Genomic DNA, 17,328 nt, shown 5'->3' on the forward strand with positions numbered 1-17,328 from the left:
TATAATATAGAAATGGAAGACAGTAATTATATTCTTTTTACTTGGACACTTGAGACCCCTACTTCTCTTGAAGACCTTGGAGCAACTTTGCTGATGATGGGATTGACACCGAAGAATGAACCAGAGAAGGACAGAAGTTTTCGTTTTGCTCGATATCCTCACTGATACTATTTCAGTAAAAATGTCCAAAAGATCATAGGGCATTTATTGATATCTTAGGAAATCTGTTGAGTTTGTTCTGAAACGCAGCTTCTATCATTTCCAGTCTTCCATGGCTTCCAAATGTTTCCAAATACGATGGCGTCCTTTAACTGGGTCATTGTCATTGATTTTAGATCCTTGCGAATCTTTTTGATTCTGGTCCAAATCACTTTATTTATAAACCCAACTCTTCAAATGCGGATATGATTATTTCTTTTACTGTGATTGTGAAGCTAAAAAGAGTCAGGTTTGTCATTAAATGAACTGAATGTGACATCAGAAGGTCTTTCTTCAGAAGAAATTACAATTTCTATTCCACTGAGCTACCCGTTTCCTTGACCTTTCCGATGTCTGAGGTGATAAAGGGTTGTCAGTTTTGTTGTTCTTCTCTTTGTCCCGGTCACCCATTTTGTCCAGTTTATAAAATGACATAAATTTGCTTATTGTTCCACTGACCGTAGAATGTTCAATAACTAAATTTGCTGTGCATTGTCGTCTTATTGGTCCCAGTGAATCATTTTAACAAAAAAGATGTTGTTTCGGTTGTGACTTGTAAGAACTACGAATCTCAGGCTTACCCGCTTCTGCTTCTAAGATACCAATCTTCCTCTGATTCTCTAGTAGTTCTATGTTTGTTATCAGTGAGGCTTTCTGCTTCTGAAGTTCTATATCTTGCTCGACATACATGTAGTAAGTTTGCCTTTTTGGTTTTTATGATTTTTCATTTTTTTTCACGAGTGAAATAATTTTCTAATACCGTTTGATATGGACATTCCAAATCTTATTACGTATTTAACTGAGTGTATTTCAGCAGCATCTATCAACAAGTTTTGTATCTGCGATCTCATAACTGTCTATGTATCCAAATACAAATACATGTATCTTGAGACTACTTTTTATTTTTTATGTAGATACATACATGTAATATTAACGCTGGAGTCATCGAATTTTGTCAAGATTGTTTCAAATTTTCTCCAGTGTTTTTTTTTTCTTTTTTTTTCCCTCATCAATCGTTTGTGTCTGTCGCTGCCACACCTTTTTCTAGTCTTTTTCTAGTCTTTCTTCTCTCACAAATAATATAACCAATTCAAAGAAACAGTGTATTGTACCGGACAAAATAATACTAATACGTTATGAAATAATCAAAAAATAAACAGAATAAAACCAAAAGTAAGATACAAAATATGAAGTTTAAACACTTGCAGCTTTCCATAGAAAAGAAATTGTTCTAAACACTTATAATGGTTATGACAATAACGGTTTTCCATACTTTTTAGAGAGAATGAAACATTTTATTAATAAAGCATACAAATTATTAAACAAAACAGGAAAATGTATAATTGGTTGTGCAAAAAATACAGCTTTACTTACAGCGTGTGGCAGCATATGGACTAAGAATAACTAACAGATGAATGTCCTTGTGTAGGTATCACAAGTGAAAAATAATAGAAAATAACTCAAAATTTACTAAATAAAAAGACAACGAACTCTTGATAATAAAAGAAGGACAACCTTTCGATTAAAAGTTATAACTTCTTTAAAATATTGAAATTTGGAGACAAAAATACAAAATGTCTACAAACATTTTAACAGTGATAACTTTTCTTCATTTTGTCCTTTCCAAAAAAAAGAAATCATGACAATACAAATGTTGATTATCGTAATCATGATATTTATATGTTTTGTACATTTTAGTCATAAATCAATCACCCTTTTCTTACACAGTCAAGAGTTATCATTAAAAACAAAGGATGTAATGGAAATACACAAAGACAAAAGATAACATTGACTAAATATGAAAAATAGAGAAAAATACACAAGATCTTTATAACGATAAAAACGGACAATACATAAGTCACATTTTATATTCTTGAATCTTTTTGTATTCGATAAATATTTATGTACAATCTGAAAAAAATTCAAGTCAAGTAAAATAGGGATTGCAAAGCATTCAAAGATTTTTTTTTTTTTGTATTTTTTTTAAACCATATGTCATTTTTGACAAATATAGACAACTATCTGTAGCACTCATAAGATACTTTTACTTTGATTCTTTTTGCATGAATATCGCATGTATTTAAACTTAATTTACTGGAAATTTTTAACATTCTATGCACTAACACTCTTTTTTATAAAACCAAAATCTTAAAAGTATTACAAATATAATTGTTACCTTTTTAGAGTTTTCTGAGGCTTTCAGATTAAAATCATAATACAGATGATTTGAGATTATGCCGCAAAAAAGGAGCGTTACGTGAAGTAATATCTTAATTTATACAACTCAAAGATTACCAATGTCAAAATTAGCCAAAAATTAACAAAGACCTTAGCGGAAAATAACCATTTCAATTGTTTATCCCCATCATGCGATTTTTAAGGGCAAATATAATTTAAATTAATGTATGTAGTTTTCCCTCTTAATTTTACTTTCATCATATTATTTAGTGCATTTATTGTTATCAGTATTTACATGAATTTCTAAATTAAAATAATGTAATTCATTACTTCTTTTGCTTAATAATGTTTGATAAAAAGGTGTAATTCATTGACGTACACTTGTCATGTAACTCGTCCTAAAATTGACTTAAATGCCATAATTACAATTACGGACACAATATTTCCAATAATTTTATTAACTTTAGTTTACTTAACGGTTTAAATTTGAAAATTCCTAACGTTCACAAATTAATTCTAAAAGGAATCTTTATTCCTTAAAATCTAATTCAATAAATATAAAAATAGATATTTCGTTGTCATAATAAAGAAAACATTATAATTCCAAACACCGCCTCCAAATTAAAATGTCGTTTAAATTGAGAGCTACTTTTTCAGGAAAGTCGGCTTCGGGCATGCCTTGTCACATTTACATCTTTTTGTCCATGAATATTTCAAATATTTATAACTTTTGTCATTGCACAAAAACTCGAGCATGCGCGTACTGGTCTTCCATGGGTAACAGCATCGATTTCGTGCACACGTGCTGCAGAATTTTAACCTGTACTTCCGGACACTGTGGCAAGTTTGGTTCCCAAAATTCTGAACAATGTATTCTTTCTTTGTTATCCGAAAAGTAGGCTTGCACTTCTTTTTGTTCTGAAACAGATAATAATGAAAAAAATACCAAGTGAAAACAAAAACATAATATCGACAATTGTTTACTATCTATTTTACACTGTTAATATCATAACTTATACAAACCCATTCAATTGTTGACGTGTTACATGGTGTGGGGTAACAAACTCGGGTATCCTTGATGACGTCACAAGTCTCTGATCCGTATCTGTGCGACAGACCGTACCCACACGTGACAGAGCAAGGGGACCACTCGCGGGAACACTCGGGCTCCCTTTTTGTTTTATTAACTGTCTTTACAGCTTCTGAAAATTAATTGAACATTACGAAAATTTTGTGTATGCAATGCAACAAAAAGGTGACATATGACATAGTTTCTTTTATATAAATATTACATTGAAAAACAAATAGCGCAAACAAACTTTTCACCACTTATCCAATCCTTTCTAAACTCTTTGGTAAAAAGTACGAGTAGATATCCACAAATACACACTACGATGTGATTATATTTAGAATCAGTAACGCCTTATTAAAATAAAAACTCACATATTAGTCGCTGATTAATTTTTCATGTACAGTTGAAGCTTTCATTAAGCTTTGAATCTCGTTATTTCAGCAAAGAATTCAATATTTATAGCTACCAAAGTTATACCAATATAAAATGGGTTGGGCAGTTAACGCTTGATAAACCGGGAAGCAGTTTATAAAAAACGTAGCTGTTAAAGTCATTCCTTATTATCTAATTTTATGCTATTAATTGTTGATAAAAACAGTCATTTAATTTTTAAATTACATTAAATTGTACAAAATTCAAACGTCCCGTCTGGCGGATTGATACATTTTTGGTGCTAGTCTTACTGTGGCGTAAACAACATTCTTTATAAAATATTTTTTTCATCCGATCAGAAAGTGCGTTGGAACTAGAATTAAATTATTGTCAATTAAAATTTAGAAAATTTTCAGAAATATCAGATTCTACATGTACATGTAGAGTTCTACTCAACGATATCCACAGGTCAAATTGGCTTACCTTCCGACATGAGCACTAAGTTAGCGCTTTTCAACATGGCGTGTCTTGGCGATTTGTTGTTAGTAAGGTTAGATAGTTCACAGGACCATTCCTTGCAGCACGTGCCACTCACGTTGACCAGTTTGGCATTCTTGCAAAACCTATCTGATGGTGGGATGTGCTCCTGAGGACACAGATCAGCGCATCCGTAGTTTCCGTTTTGGCAGGTACAGGTTCGTCGACAGTCAAGCTGAAACTGGGCGCCATCTTTGTATTCCACTCCATCCACAATGCAAGGTTTGGCATTTACCGCTTTAAACCAGAAAAATGTATGTACCAGTAAGACGCTTTGCCTAAAGAAATACACAGAATTTATCCCTAATATATGATTTTCAAATACGATTGTTGATTAAAAGGCAAACATGTATTTGACGTGAATACCATCATAGAAATTACAGCAAGAAAAATATATATGCATAGCCCATATTTGATATTCTAATCTACACCGATGGTATAGAGTATTTTAACAATGCCTTATCAACACCCGATACTGCGTTAGAGGCTCTCACAATAATAATTTTCCACTATCATAATACTATACAATTTATACCCCAGAAGGAACACTAAGAATCCTTTACCTATAATTATACCTTTTGTAGAGGATTTCACCAAGTCTTGGCCCAATACACTGTTGTTTTCGTCTAATTGCCAATTCACATTTTTGGGGTAAAGATGTTCTTACTCTTTTTCTTGCGTATTCTTATAGCTGAGCTTTTATTTTATAATGCTTTTACATTGTTTTCACAAACATTTACCCATACATACTTCCATACACACTCCTGTAGAAACAATTTCCCCCTCTTACTCTTTGTTTGAGTATTTAACTATGCCTTAGCCCTAAACACGGTAGACACAAAGAATTAATTTGTACACTTTGTCGTAACAAAAGACACTTCTAGGATTAAACTTATACTTTGTCTTACCCGTTGATAACTACGGTACAGTCTGTACTGTCTTTCTCTACATCGCTTATAGTATGGTTCTTAGAACCATTTTAACAAGGCATTGGACTTTCAGTTGGATTTGCGTCAAAACAAGTAAAAATGACGCTGGTTTCAAGAGAAATATACACCGATTGCGTAATCTACGCTCAAAAGCCAGCAAAGTTTTGTTGATTTCAAAGAGCCATGACTGAGTGGCCAGCAATGAAATAGACAGGTCTACGTCACATCGCCGATTGACACAACTACCCAATCAAAGCTCTTGTTAAAATGGCTCTATTTTCTGAGCTCTTGTCACACTCACCGATGGTAGAGACTTTACGATGCCTTACTATATAATAAAAGATTTAGTGAAGAGTTGTTCATTCGGTCTTACCCTAGACACTGCTGTAGTAAAGTTTTTATGATAGCAATTTTATTTAAATGCCTTACCCCTTCTCTTATGGTAAAGCATTTACAATGTGCTCCAACGGCAGAGATGTAGCGTATCTTACCCCTGCACACTCCAACTGAGGAGTACGTGGGTATGTCACAGTACAGTCTCTTGGAGGGCTCACACAGGTTCTTCCGGCTACAGATGTCCCCGGACTGTCGGGCACACATCATACAACAGCCACACCCGTCCCTGACCAGGCTCACCCCATAGCTACAGTCCAACACTCGCAGTGGACAATTACACGGCCGCCGGCACTCCTCCTCTCGCTGGATAAATAAACAGGAAACTTTTTTCAGTTTGCTTTTTATTTCATATGGTATAAAATCAATAAGTTTATTAAATCTACTAAATATTTTGATATTTTAATGACAATTTAATAGTATTGCATAATTCTCTATTTAGTTTACCAAGAAATTGTATAGTATAAATTTATAATTTAATTATGATTGTAACGCGGCATTTGATTGGATAGAAAAATTTAGTTAAATTTGTATAATTTAATTCTGGTTGTAACGCGGCATTTGATTGGATAGAAAAATTAAGTTAAATTTGTATAACCTGGTTTGCACGTCACAAGACACGTCACAATGCACTAACGTCAAAAACGTACTAATCCGCTTGACGTTACGTTTGAATTTTGAACAGATTAATATCATTTTTAAAAGTAAACGGACTCAATTTGTACAGCAAATTACAGAAAATTAAATTATAAGAAATGAACTCAATGTCTACCCAAGTTATACGAGTATAACCTGGGTTGGGGCAATTTACGCTTGTTTTATAATCCGCTTCGCGGATTATAAAGCGTAAATTGCCCCAACCCAGGTTATACTCGTATAACTTGGGTAGACATTGAGTTCATTTCTTAAATAATTTAATTCTGGTTGTAACGCGGCATTTGATTGGATAGAAAAATTTAGTTAAATTTGTATAACCTGGTTTGCACGTCACAAGACACGTCACAATGCACCAACGTACTAATTCACTTGACGTTACGTTTGAATTTTGAACAGATTTATTTAAGAAATGAAGATAATAATTTTTCTATTGATCGACGTATCAAAGAAAAAATTGACCGGAAAACTTCATCAATGCGCGTAGCGCATTGATGAAAAAGTTTTCCGGTCAATTTTTTCTTTGATTTAAGAAATGAAGATAATAATTTTTCTATTGATCGACGTATCAAAGAAAAAATTGACCGGAAAACTTCATCAATGCGCGTAGCGCATTGATGAAAAAGTTTTCCGGTCAATTTTTTCTTTGATACGTCGATCAATAGAAAAATTATTATCTTCATTTCTTATCATTTAATAAAACATTTTCAAATAAAAAAATGTGAAGTGTCATTGATCAAACATGTAAATAATGTAAATGAAGCGGCGCGTATGAATACAAAACAACAACAGCAACAGTATTCAAAATGGATGCGCTTTCAGCTGATGCAGAGCTATTGAGCTGAATTTAATGGATTAAACACAAATAATGAGTTAAAATCTGAACCGGCTGAATTGAAAACGAAAGGAAAATACATGCGATAGCTTGTGATATTATTCACTGTGCAGAAAAACTCGTAATAAAACTAGTTTTCATGTGAGATCGCTGGAAAATGCAACTGGACATAACCATCCAAGGAAAGGCGATCGTGGACGAAAATAGCTGATATGTCGACAAAGAATAGTATGTATAAGCGACTTTTGTAAACGTTGTGGTAACTAGATAGCCAGTGATGTACTTAAATGGCATATCAGCCGCTTGGAATGCGCAGAAGGAGTTGATGCATCACTCATAGCTTTTCTTTACGACGCTTATTTTGATGACCGATCATCTACGTGTGTAAATGTAAAAATTATCGTTACCAAATTTGAACAGCAGTGTTACCGTGAAAGTTTATAGGCCTATATGTTCGTTATAATATTCCTGGAAAAGGAACAGCCAGCCTCGCTGTAAATGTTGATTGATCTCAAGCAGACGAAATCGTGAGAAGTCGCTTAATTTTCTATTTCGTGAATCAAACAAAGTGTTTTGTTTATTTTTGAAGGTTAAACTTTCAAGTTTTTATATTCACAAGTTTGCATTTTGTTTGCTGACAATAAAACAGACACAACTTTACATTTTGTTGACAGTGTTTATCTTGGAAATTCCCATTCTATAAATAGTGTTAGATCAGAGCAGTTGAGAAAAGTAGATCCGGCTAAAATTTTATTGATGCAGGTATCAAAGAAATTTTTCAACCAATCAGAAGCGCCGATATCTCATCAAACGAATAAATATTAAATGATATCATTTTTAAAATAAAACGGACTCAATTTGTACAGCAAATTCCAGAAAATTAAATTATAAGGAATGAACTCAATATCTACCCAAGTTATACTCGTATAACCTGGGTTGGAGCAATTTACGCTTTTTTATAATCCGCTTCGCGGATTATAAAGCGTAAATTGCCCCAACCCAGGTTATACGAGTATATTTGCATATCTATTGTTCTTTCCCACTGTAAGTCCATACGGAGGAACTGCAATTATTTTTCTATAACCGCAATTGCTCTGTCTGTATACTATAACGTCATAAAGGTGTGACGTCATATACTTTTCCATGACGTTATAGATTTATACCACTATACGATACATCATATGTTTTTCTCCAACTCCATAAAATTGATGTATTTAATTAGAACATGTCTTATAATAACATTTTAAAGGAATTACTGTTATAACATATCATTGATTCTGTTAACAAATCTATGTGAATAAAAATGATGCATTACAGTCTGATGTTTATTTTTGATGCAATAGCTAAAAGTCAAGGTCTAGGCTAATACAGGTATTTGCGAGTGGTAAAATGCAAATATAAGTAACAAACAACGATTATTTAGTGAACATGGCGTTATGAATAGCAACTGCTCTGCTGGCATATTTTCCATGATGCGCTAGCGCGCATCATGGAATATGCCAACAGAGCAATTGCTATTCATAACGCCATGTTCACTAAATAACGTTGTTTATTTCTTAAATAACTTGGGTAGACATTGAGTTCATTTCTTAAATAACCTGGTTTGCACGTCACAAGACACGTCACAATGCACCAACGTACTAATTCACTTGACGTTACGTTTGAATTTTGAACAGATTTATATCATTTTTAAAAGTAAAACGGACTCAATTTGTACAGCAAATTCCAGAAAATTAAATTATAAGGAATGAACTCAATATCTACCCAAGTTATACTCGTATAACCTGGGTTGGAGCAATTTACGCTTTTTTATAATCCGCTTCGCGGATTATAAAGCGTAAATTGCCCCAACCCAGGTTATACGAGTATAACTTGGGTAGACATTGAGTTCATTTCTTAAATAATACAAAATTGTATTTCTTAAGTCTGGCAGTGTGCTAAAACTGTCATTGCAGCTGCTCGGTTTCGTTTATCTGCTGTGTGGCTAGATGGTCGTTGCAGGAAAACCCTGGAGAGTCTTTGAATACTTTTATTTCTATCAACAGTGATTATTAAGTGCGTTACCCTAGTCTGTTTCTGCACAGGGACTATATTATCTATTGTCAATTTGAAAAAAAGCCATCATTAACAGAATCTTGGTTAAAGATGCAAAGATGCCTTTCTTCCAAAAAGACAAAAAACACATCTAACCATAGAATCTACTCAAGACCTTATAATCAAACGCGTCTTTTGTCGATCTTTAGTTTCCTATATATACTCTTAATCATCTCACATTTCTGTTGACATTAGCAACATGCAGCAATCATCTATTCGTACATATCGAAAAGCGGTACTTATAAAACGGTCTAGATTGGCGTCAAAAGCATACAGGTTCTTTCCTAAAGATTGAGTTGTGTCTTAGGTGCATTGCAAATTCATAATATATTGCTTTTTCATAACGTTACGGTCCCAACCATGTATGGTCGCGTCTATTATATTTTATCCATACGAAGACTTCGGATAATGACCCCAATTTAAATTCCCTACGGATCGAGAATCAGTCAATGAAGCGGATTCCGTTTACAATATGTTTTTGTCACGTGGTCGGGTCCAGGGTTCTACAGAAGAGAATCAGCAAACACAGAAGAGAAGTGTCTTTGAGTGGCGTGGAGAAATGAGAAGAGTAATCTGTTTTCTGAGCGCTATTGATTCCCTCTGTTAAGGATTGCGGCAGGATAAATAGCATCTTTGTCAGATTCCTCAAAATCTATGACACTTCTTCGGAATTGAGTTCTTTCGTTTATTTGACAATTTTTTGTCATTTATAGATTTTTCCATTTCGTGAGAGGATATATTTGTTTTTATAAGTTTGCATGCAATCAAGTACGAGTAAATACCAATTTACTATTTAAAAAAAAGTTATGTATCGTTCAAGAGATCGAGCGCTAGACACTGTGGTGCAGTAATTCTTCATATTTGACTTGTCTTTGATTGGAACTTTCGTTTGCTGGAAAACGATATAATATGATACCATCTCTAATGGCTCCAAAGTAAAGAGACACTCATTAGGAAAAAAGTAATATCCCTGTCTCTTTAATCATGCAACATTCGCATTGCATTGTATCTGATAAAAAAAAAATGTTTTTGTGCAAACCCCATGTGAAAGCAAAAGTGAATTTTGTTTATAAAGGGTATTTGTCTTCTTGCCCAAGTGTGAAAACTGTTGATTAATTTTAAGCCTCTGAGGCGGGCGTTTTCGGAAGAAATTACCGCACAGCTGTGACAGGGCTCAGACGTGTCAAAGTAGTGATGGTCCGGCAATTGTTTGAATGCATCATAGCGCCTCGCTGAAGTGTACTCCATCAAAGTAGGAATTTTCTGCGTGATTGAAAGACTCAACCAGCTTCCCGGAAACTAGTCTGTCTCTGTCGAGGGAAGGTTACTTTGGTTGGCATTAAGCGTTTCCATTACTTTTATGATCAATAACTGTTAGTCCCCGATTTTTCACTCTACCAATAAGTATAGATAACATATAGGTAAGGTATACTGATTTCAAACATAAACAGTCACTTACTCTACAAGAATTTCAATCATTATCATTTTTTAATCTGAAACACATCCATTATATTGTAATTAAAGGTTTTGAAATCTAGATGGAAGAAAGGAACAAATACTGTGTCCTTGGCACCACTTGTCTGAAAACAACATCGGGGTCTTCACTTCACTAAAGCTCAGAAAGTCATAAAGAACTGAGAGAGGATTTGCTGTTACGAATACAAGGCAAACAACACACATTATTATCTTCCATATTACTTGAGCTTATGGTTTTGAGGGTTTTTGTGCATTTTTAGAGGATATTTTTTAATGTACTGGAATTTGCTTTTAGTTTTTCTACAGCACGTATTTCGGGATAAAATGAAAAGAATTTCTTTATGGCCATGTAAGGGTAATTCAGAATATAATTAATCTCCATTATGAAATGACTACGTCGATCGATATTTTTGAGATTTTCGAGATTAAACCTTGATTACCAGGTGTACGATTCCCACCACAAGAGTGCTGGGCTAAAGGTAGTGTCCTTTACAAAATTAAGATTATATTGAGAATCTAAATTTGTTGTCATGTACACATTTTGATTCTCGATAATCTACCTAAATTTTAAAAGGACAGTAGATTAACCGATAGTTCAGTGTGTGCTCAGAGACAAACGTACGGATAAAACTTCCTTAATCTGCTTTTATTCCGGCTAATGTCAAAACAAACGTTTTTCAATATATTGCAGGGATAATTTTGAAGCTAGTCTCCTACACCAGCGTAGGCAAAAGGCTCGCCGTGCCGCACGGAATTAAAGCCATAAATTATCTGGAAGTGCCAGTCAAGCCCCGAGAAGATATTCCATTCGTTTTCTTCTTTTTTCGATAGATTTTTTATCCAAAGATAGTAGAATTTTTCACACCTTCTGTGATTTATGCTTTGATACAGTGAGACGAGAGAAGGCGAGATTCTCTTGATAATTCGGCCATTATTACTGCTCATCAAAGAGTTCACGTCGGAGACAATAGAAATCAAACATGCAATAAACATAAATATTTAACATACATAGGAACCTCTCGTCGTGATGCGGAGTCATTTATAATTAACTTCATGATTTTTAATTCCCCTGACTGTTATCTCAACCCGCGGGGTGGGGACCAGGGATCTCGGAAGCAGATTGCAACCGACAAAGAAGGGACTTTTTCCCGCGGTTTAGTCAATGCTAATCCTGTTACAGTGGCAATATTCGTAAATCAATCTTTCTGGAAATTGATAAAAAGCACTGTTATTATATCATCGTATATCACGAGAGATATGCCAAAGCTCTATCGATTTCCAAAGCGAGTAAATAATCCTGTTTTGTTTCATCTCTTTGCTCATCCAGTATCAAAGGAGACAAAAATAATAAAACAATGGATTAAGTGGAAGAACCAATTAGGGTCGTCCTCCGGGAATAACGGACCAACGTGTGACAGGGGGTTCAGTTTCAAGTAGCACAGAATAATTCTTTACAATGAGAAATGATTGAAAAAATTAATAAAGACACATTAGTACATGAGATATTTAAGACTCTCTCTCTCTCTCTCTCTCTCTCTCTCTCTCTCTCTCTCTCTCTCTCTCTCTCATATCTGCTCATCTGTCTTTACTTATTTTATTTTTTTTTAAAAATCAGATGCATACACCGTGCATAAATACTACATGTAATATATAATTCTTTTGAAAATCGTGGCTTTTGCTATATAAGCTGATGAAGTGCTACATTTGATTAATGATTGATCACGTATTTTAATTTTGTTTGAAATATTACGTAAATCAATCATAATATTGTTACCGAAAAAAATAGAAAATGTTTTGGCAAACAGTTTTTTAACACGATAAAACCTGATAATTAAAATCTAATAATTAGTGACCACTGACCGGCTGTCGCTTCTGTGGGTTCCTTCTCCAAATGTCCCTCGAGCATCCATAACAGGGAAATCCGGAAGTGTCCCCGGGGGGCACCAGTAAAATAAGGACCAGACACCACCTCAGCATTTCCTTGAGTGTCTGACGGACACTTGACTTGGTGTGGCGGGTCAGATCAATGGAGATCCACGGTCAACTCTCAGTTCATCAAATTTCCTGGCCGTCAGTCGGCGTGTCACGAAGTATCTGCTGTGTGAAGAAGGATCAGAGAGAGTATTTACTAATTAACACACTCTGGTGTGGGTCGATTGTTTCTGGGATTTACGAGCATGGTCTTCCACTCTGATGCCTGGGTATAAGAATTGGTAATCTCGGAAATTGAAGGGCTGATGAGACATAAACTCAGAAAGAGCTCCCACGATTCTCGGACAAGAGACCGCGGACTCCACGTCTACAGTCTGGAGCCAAATAAAACAGGAACAATTAGAGGCAATAAATATGTTAGCGGGGTGGTTAGCGGCCAATAAATTCGATTCATGCCCTGATCAATTAAATTTGTGAGGATTCTGACAAATATATGTAAGCCGGATTGAATAGCCTGTAGGCTTATTGTGGGGAATAAATTTTCAATAAGATTGGGATTAAAATCCGGCGCATCCAACATAAATACAAATCACAATGTCTGTACGTGTAGACACTGATCGCATGAGCTCCGTCGTGATATTATAGTTCAGGATGCTTTACTGGGGGTTATATCGACGGAATCGCAATCAAAAAGACGCTTTTCTTGTTGTTATTGAAAATTTAGAATAGAGAGTAAGATAACTTCAAAGAACAATCACTGAGTATGGTCTAATGTGTACGCAAAATTCAATCAACATTTTATGAAAAAATATTAATATTTGTTCTCTCTCATTTGGGAGAATTTATAAAATAGAATTATAGAAATAAACACAATAAAGCGAAACAAATAGAATCTAATGTTAGCTTGCTTTCAAATACTGGGGCGCAAAAGCGTTGGATATTCATTGGTATAATTTCATTAATTAATAAGTCTGTATTGCTTGCTCGTTGATTTTGGTAGAATTTTCTCTTTGTGGGGAATATTAGATCAGCTGGAACCAGTATGAGATTAATCAAACAAATGGAATAAATAATGTAATTCTAATCATATCAAAGAATTCTATTAATTCAAGTATGATGTCAGTGCTTCTCAAAAGATTTTTTTTCGAGGAGGCAGAATTGTAAAGGACAATATGTTATCAATTCATTAAAAGCCAGTAATATATATTCAAAAAAGCCTTTTATTAAAATATATTATGTTTTATTGATCATGTTTGCGATAATTATTTATTGGAACAGGCAGGATGAATGATGTGTATACGCTGTGTAAACGGGTCCTTTTTCTTCACTTTTGACAAATGGTCGATGGCTTTTCCAAATAATTCCCATCTACAGAAAGGCATTATTTTGTTTCTCTACATCCACCCGTATTCAGGGTGCATGTTTGGCTGTATCCCTTTTGAGCGACATACAAGGATTTAGTGATATGTGCATCATCTATCTCTATCAAATTAAGCAATCAGTGCAAGCCTAGGATACTGTATACAGGGAAACATTTGCCCATTTGTTTTTTAAAGTTCGCCCTTTTCGCCCTCGTTGCCATGCAATGGGCGAACTCAAGACTTGGCGAAATCATAAAAATGTCTGAATAACTGTATTAATCAGAAAGAACGTCTGTATTGTACATGTATATCTGACGGTGCCTGAATTCGTGAAGAGGCGAAACCATTTTTTGAGAGAATTTTAAAATTAAGAGAACGTTATCCTGTTCGCGAATCGATAAATAACATTGCAATTTACAATATTTTATTTTAAACATCTATAGATATTAGAATGAGTATCAGTGACACAAAATGTATTTTTATATATATTTACAAATATAATACGTATATAAATATATAAAGCATATTAATCATAATCAATTGCTATTCACATTTGCGTCAATAAAGTTCTTGCTCAGTCTGATTAAAACCAACCCCTTTCTCCTTACACAGACGAAAGTAAGGAGAAAATGGGGGGGGGGGGGGGGGGGTAATCGGACCGTTCGGCGCTTTGCGTCGGATTTTAATTTTTTTTTTTAAATCGAACCCTTATACCATATTGTGTATCAATTCTCAATCTATATGAATTCACAAATTCTATTATTAATACAGAAACAGTTGTAAATAGGATAGTTGTAATAACCTAGTCAGTTGTTATTGATAAATTAGATCTTGTGTTCGAACCATTTGTATATCATTATGAATATGTTCAAACCAATGGTTTCAATTGAATAGTAGCAACTCATTTTAGCTGATCAAAATCACACCCTCCTCTCCTATCTACTAAAGACAGGAGGATGAGCAAACACTGTATTTAATCAGAATATCTTTAAGTTACATGCATGTGCTCTTATATGTAGTTTCGTTTTTAAACAAAATAATAATTGATCGATGACTGTTTAAAAAAGCATCTATTTATATCCATTGATCCATTTTACATTAATTAGATTACATATTTACAACTACCTAACGGACGTTAATTTGCGGTAAATATATGAAATTTCTCTGAAAATCCCGTCTTCTTTAAACGAGGAGGAGCATACATCAGTAACAAGAGTGTAAAAAATCCCAAATACGAAGGCCATCACGCCACACAATGCTCCAAAAGCCATCCACATCCAGTCAGCCGGTCGTATCTAAAGTTGAAAAAGTATAAATATGTAGGGCAGTTAAATGTTACAATTTGGACTTCAACAATACATTTTTTATTTTGATGCTTGATTAATCACGACATCGAACCTGCACCCCTCTCTCCCTCCACTGGTGTCCATATCTCGTCGTCATAAACGTATTGACAAACACCGAAAATATCTGTGAAAACAATGAGATACAGATACAGGGTGGCTATAGGAAATACACTACTCTGAGAGAGAGAGAGAGAGAGAGAGAGAGAGAGAGAGAGAGAGAGAGAGAGAGAGAGAGAGACCTGGCTTAATTCTTCATGGCCATCACCCGGTTGTACATTCATGATTCCATTTTGTACACCGACCACATTACACAACAAATTCGCAATGCTATTCTCGAAAACGGAAGAACATACACTACTTTTGGTTTGTATTGACGTGTATACTAATAATAAATAGTGATCTATATACTGCCGGTTTAATTTTTTTCGCGCTTGAATGCATACAGCCGCACACTTTATAAAATAACCGATTCTACCACTGACGGTGCATGTTAAGTCCCTGCATACGTTTTAAGACAATTGATTTGAATTGTACAGGAGGTCCGTATCCCCTCCCCCCTCATACGTGTAGTTCCGAGCATGTAACTACACTTATGTGCCAAAGAATATGTTACAACTATAGGATACATAGGCGTCGGAACCGCGGAGGGGGGCAAGGGGGGGGGGGAGCCCGCCCCCGACTTTTTTTTTTTGCAAATTTAGACCTGACCATCAGGCACATAGTATCAGCGAGGGGCCAGCCCCCCACTTCTTCTCGCAGCAAACAAAATTTTTCTTACATTTACATATAAAAAAAATTAAGGTATCAGGAAGCTGCCGCCCGCCCCCGGTAGAATGTAAGGAATTGAAATGAAAATAAGGAAATATTAAGAGTGATATTGAAAAATGCAGTTATAGGTATACTACACCCCTCCCCCACCCCACCTTCCGCACAGATTAGGGATTTCATGATTTGGGGACTATTTTTTTTTTGTATGTAGGAGTTTTTTTAGTTATAGGTATATTACGCTACCATCCCCAGTATGGTTTAGGAATTTCATGATTTTGGGAATCAGCTTTTTTTTTATTTTGATGGTCAAGATTTCTGATGATAAGTCTAGCACCCCCCCCCCCTCCTTCCCCAACCCCACTTTCAATTTGCTTCCGACGCTACTGGGAAATAAATTGCTAATTCTTTTCACGCTTAATTTTATTGAAAACCAACATTTAAAAAAAAGGTAACCACTTGGTCAATTTTTAATGGATGAATTCAAATCAAATCAAACAAAATTTACAAATTATTGAAGGGCAACATTATGACTATACGGTTATGTAAATAAACAAAATGCACAATATAGACATGTACAAGAGGGAAAGACTTGTATGATTGAAAGGAGACTGACAACAAAATTGTATGTGCGTACATGCATGCATCATTTTCTACAATTCATTTATTCACCAAACAAGGGCCCTCGGGGGGGGGGGGGGGGGGGGGGGCATATACATTTAAAAAAATAACATCATGATTATAACAAATAATGAATGAAATAGATCTAATAGCCTAGAATGTACAGGTTTATATTACAAGCAACCATATGCAAAATGATTCATCAATACAAATGTGTCGGATATACACATTTAACTTTGTGAGATAATGCGTGAACACTACAGCACAGAGTACCAAGGGACGGTGCCTGCACAGTCAATCAGGCTGGCCTACTTGTACTCAAAGTGTTCAAGCCAGTATGCTTATCCATAACATAACACCCCATCCTTCTAAAAATAAAAACATTGTACATATATGTATCTATGAATATAAAAATTATATTCCACTGTAAAGAATCCTTTCACTGAGTTGTACAATTACTTGTAAATCTTCATTCGTCATAAGCCAGTTTAATTTTTGGTCATTGTCCATGTATTGAAAATTTTTACAAGAGTCATTAGCTAGATAGTACAGTGTATTTCTTAAT

At 34.7% G+C, this 17,328-nt stretch overlaps 1 protein-coding gene and 1 long non-coding RNA gene across 2 annotated transcripts; both read right to left on the minus strand.

The window, feature by feature from the left end:
* Positions 1–1,120: 1,120 nt before the first annotated feature.
* On the minus strand, positions 1,121–13,998 carry LOC128155955 (CCN family member 2-like). The gene is made up of 5 exons (XM_052817886.1): positions 12,599–13,998; positions 5,778–5,985; positions 4,304–4,594; positions 3,400–3,578; positions 1,121–3,294 (listed from the first exon to the last, which is right to left on the minus strand). The coding sequence occupies exons 1-5, from the start codon at positions 12,713–12,715 to the stop codon at positions 3,022–3,024; spliced, it is 1,068 nt and encodes a 355-aa protein (XP_052673846.1). The 5' UTR covers positions 12,716–13,998; the 3' UTR covers positions 1,121–3,021.
* Positions 13,999–15,082: 1,084 nt separating this feature from the next.
* LOC128155956 (uncharacterized) lies at positions 15,083–15,771 on the minus strand. Its single transcript, XR_008239664.1, has 3 exons — positions 15,617–15,771; positions 15,430–15,501; positions 15,083–15,326 (listed from the first exon to the last, which is right to left on the minus strand). It is a non-coding gene; the product is annotated as an uncharacterized LOC128155956 (long non-coding RNA).
* Positions 15,772–17,328: the final 1,557 nt, after the last annotated feature.

The sequence above is a fragment of the Crassostrea angulata genome, chromosome 7, assembly GCF_025612915.1.
Source record: "Crassostrea angulata isolate pt1a10 chromosome 7, ASM2561291v2, whole genome shotgun sequence".
Lineage (NCBI taxonomy): Eukaryota > Metazoa > Mollusca > Bivalvia > Ostreida > Ostreidae > Magallana > Magallana angulata.

Excerpts from the sequence above, each read along its gene's own strand:
- LOC128155955 (XM_052817886.1), bottom strand. The coding sequence starts at position 12,715 with ATGCTGAGGTGGTGTCTGGTCCTTATTTTACTGGTGCCCCCCGGGGAC. Across the intron at positions 5,986-12,598 it reads ACCCACAGAAGCGACAGCCG|CGAGAGGAGGAGTGCCGGCG; the intron begins GTCAGTGGTCAC and ends TTATTTATCCAG. Across the intron at positions 3,295-3,399 it reads ACACGTCAACAATTGAATGG|AACAAAAAGAAGTGCAAGCC; the intron begins GTTTGTATAAGT and ends TATCTGTTTCAG.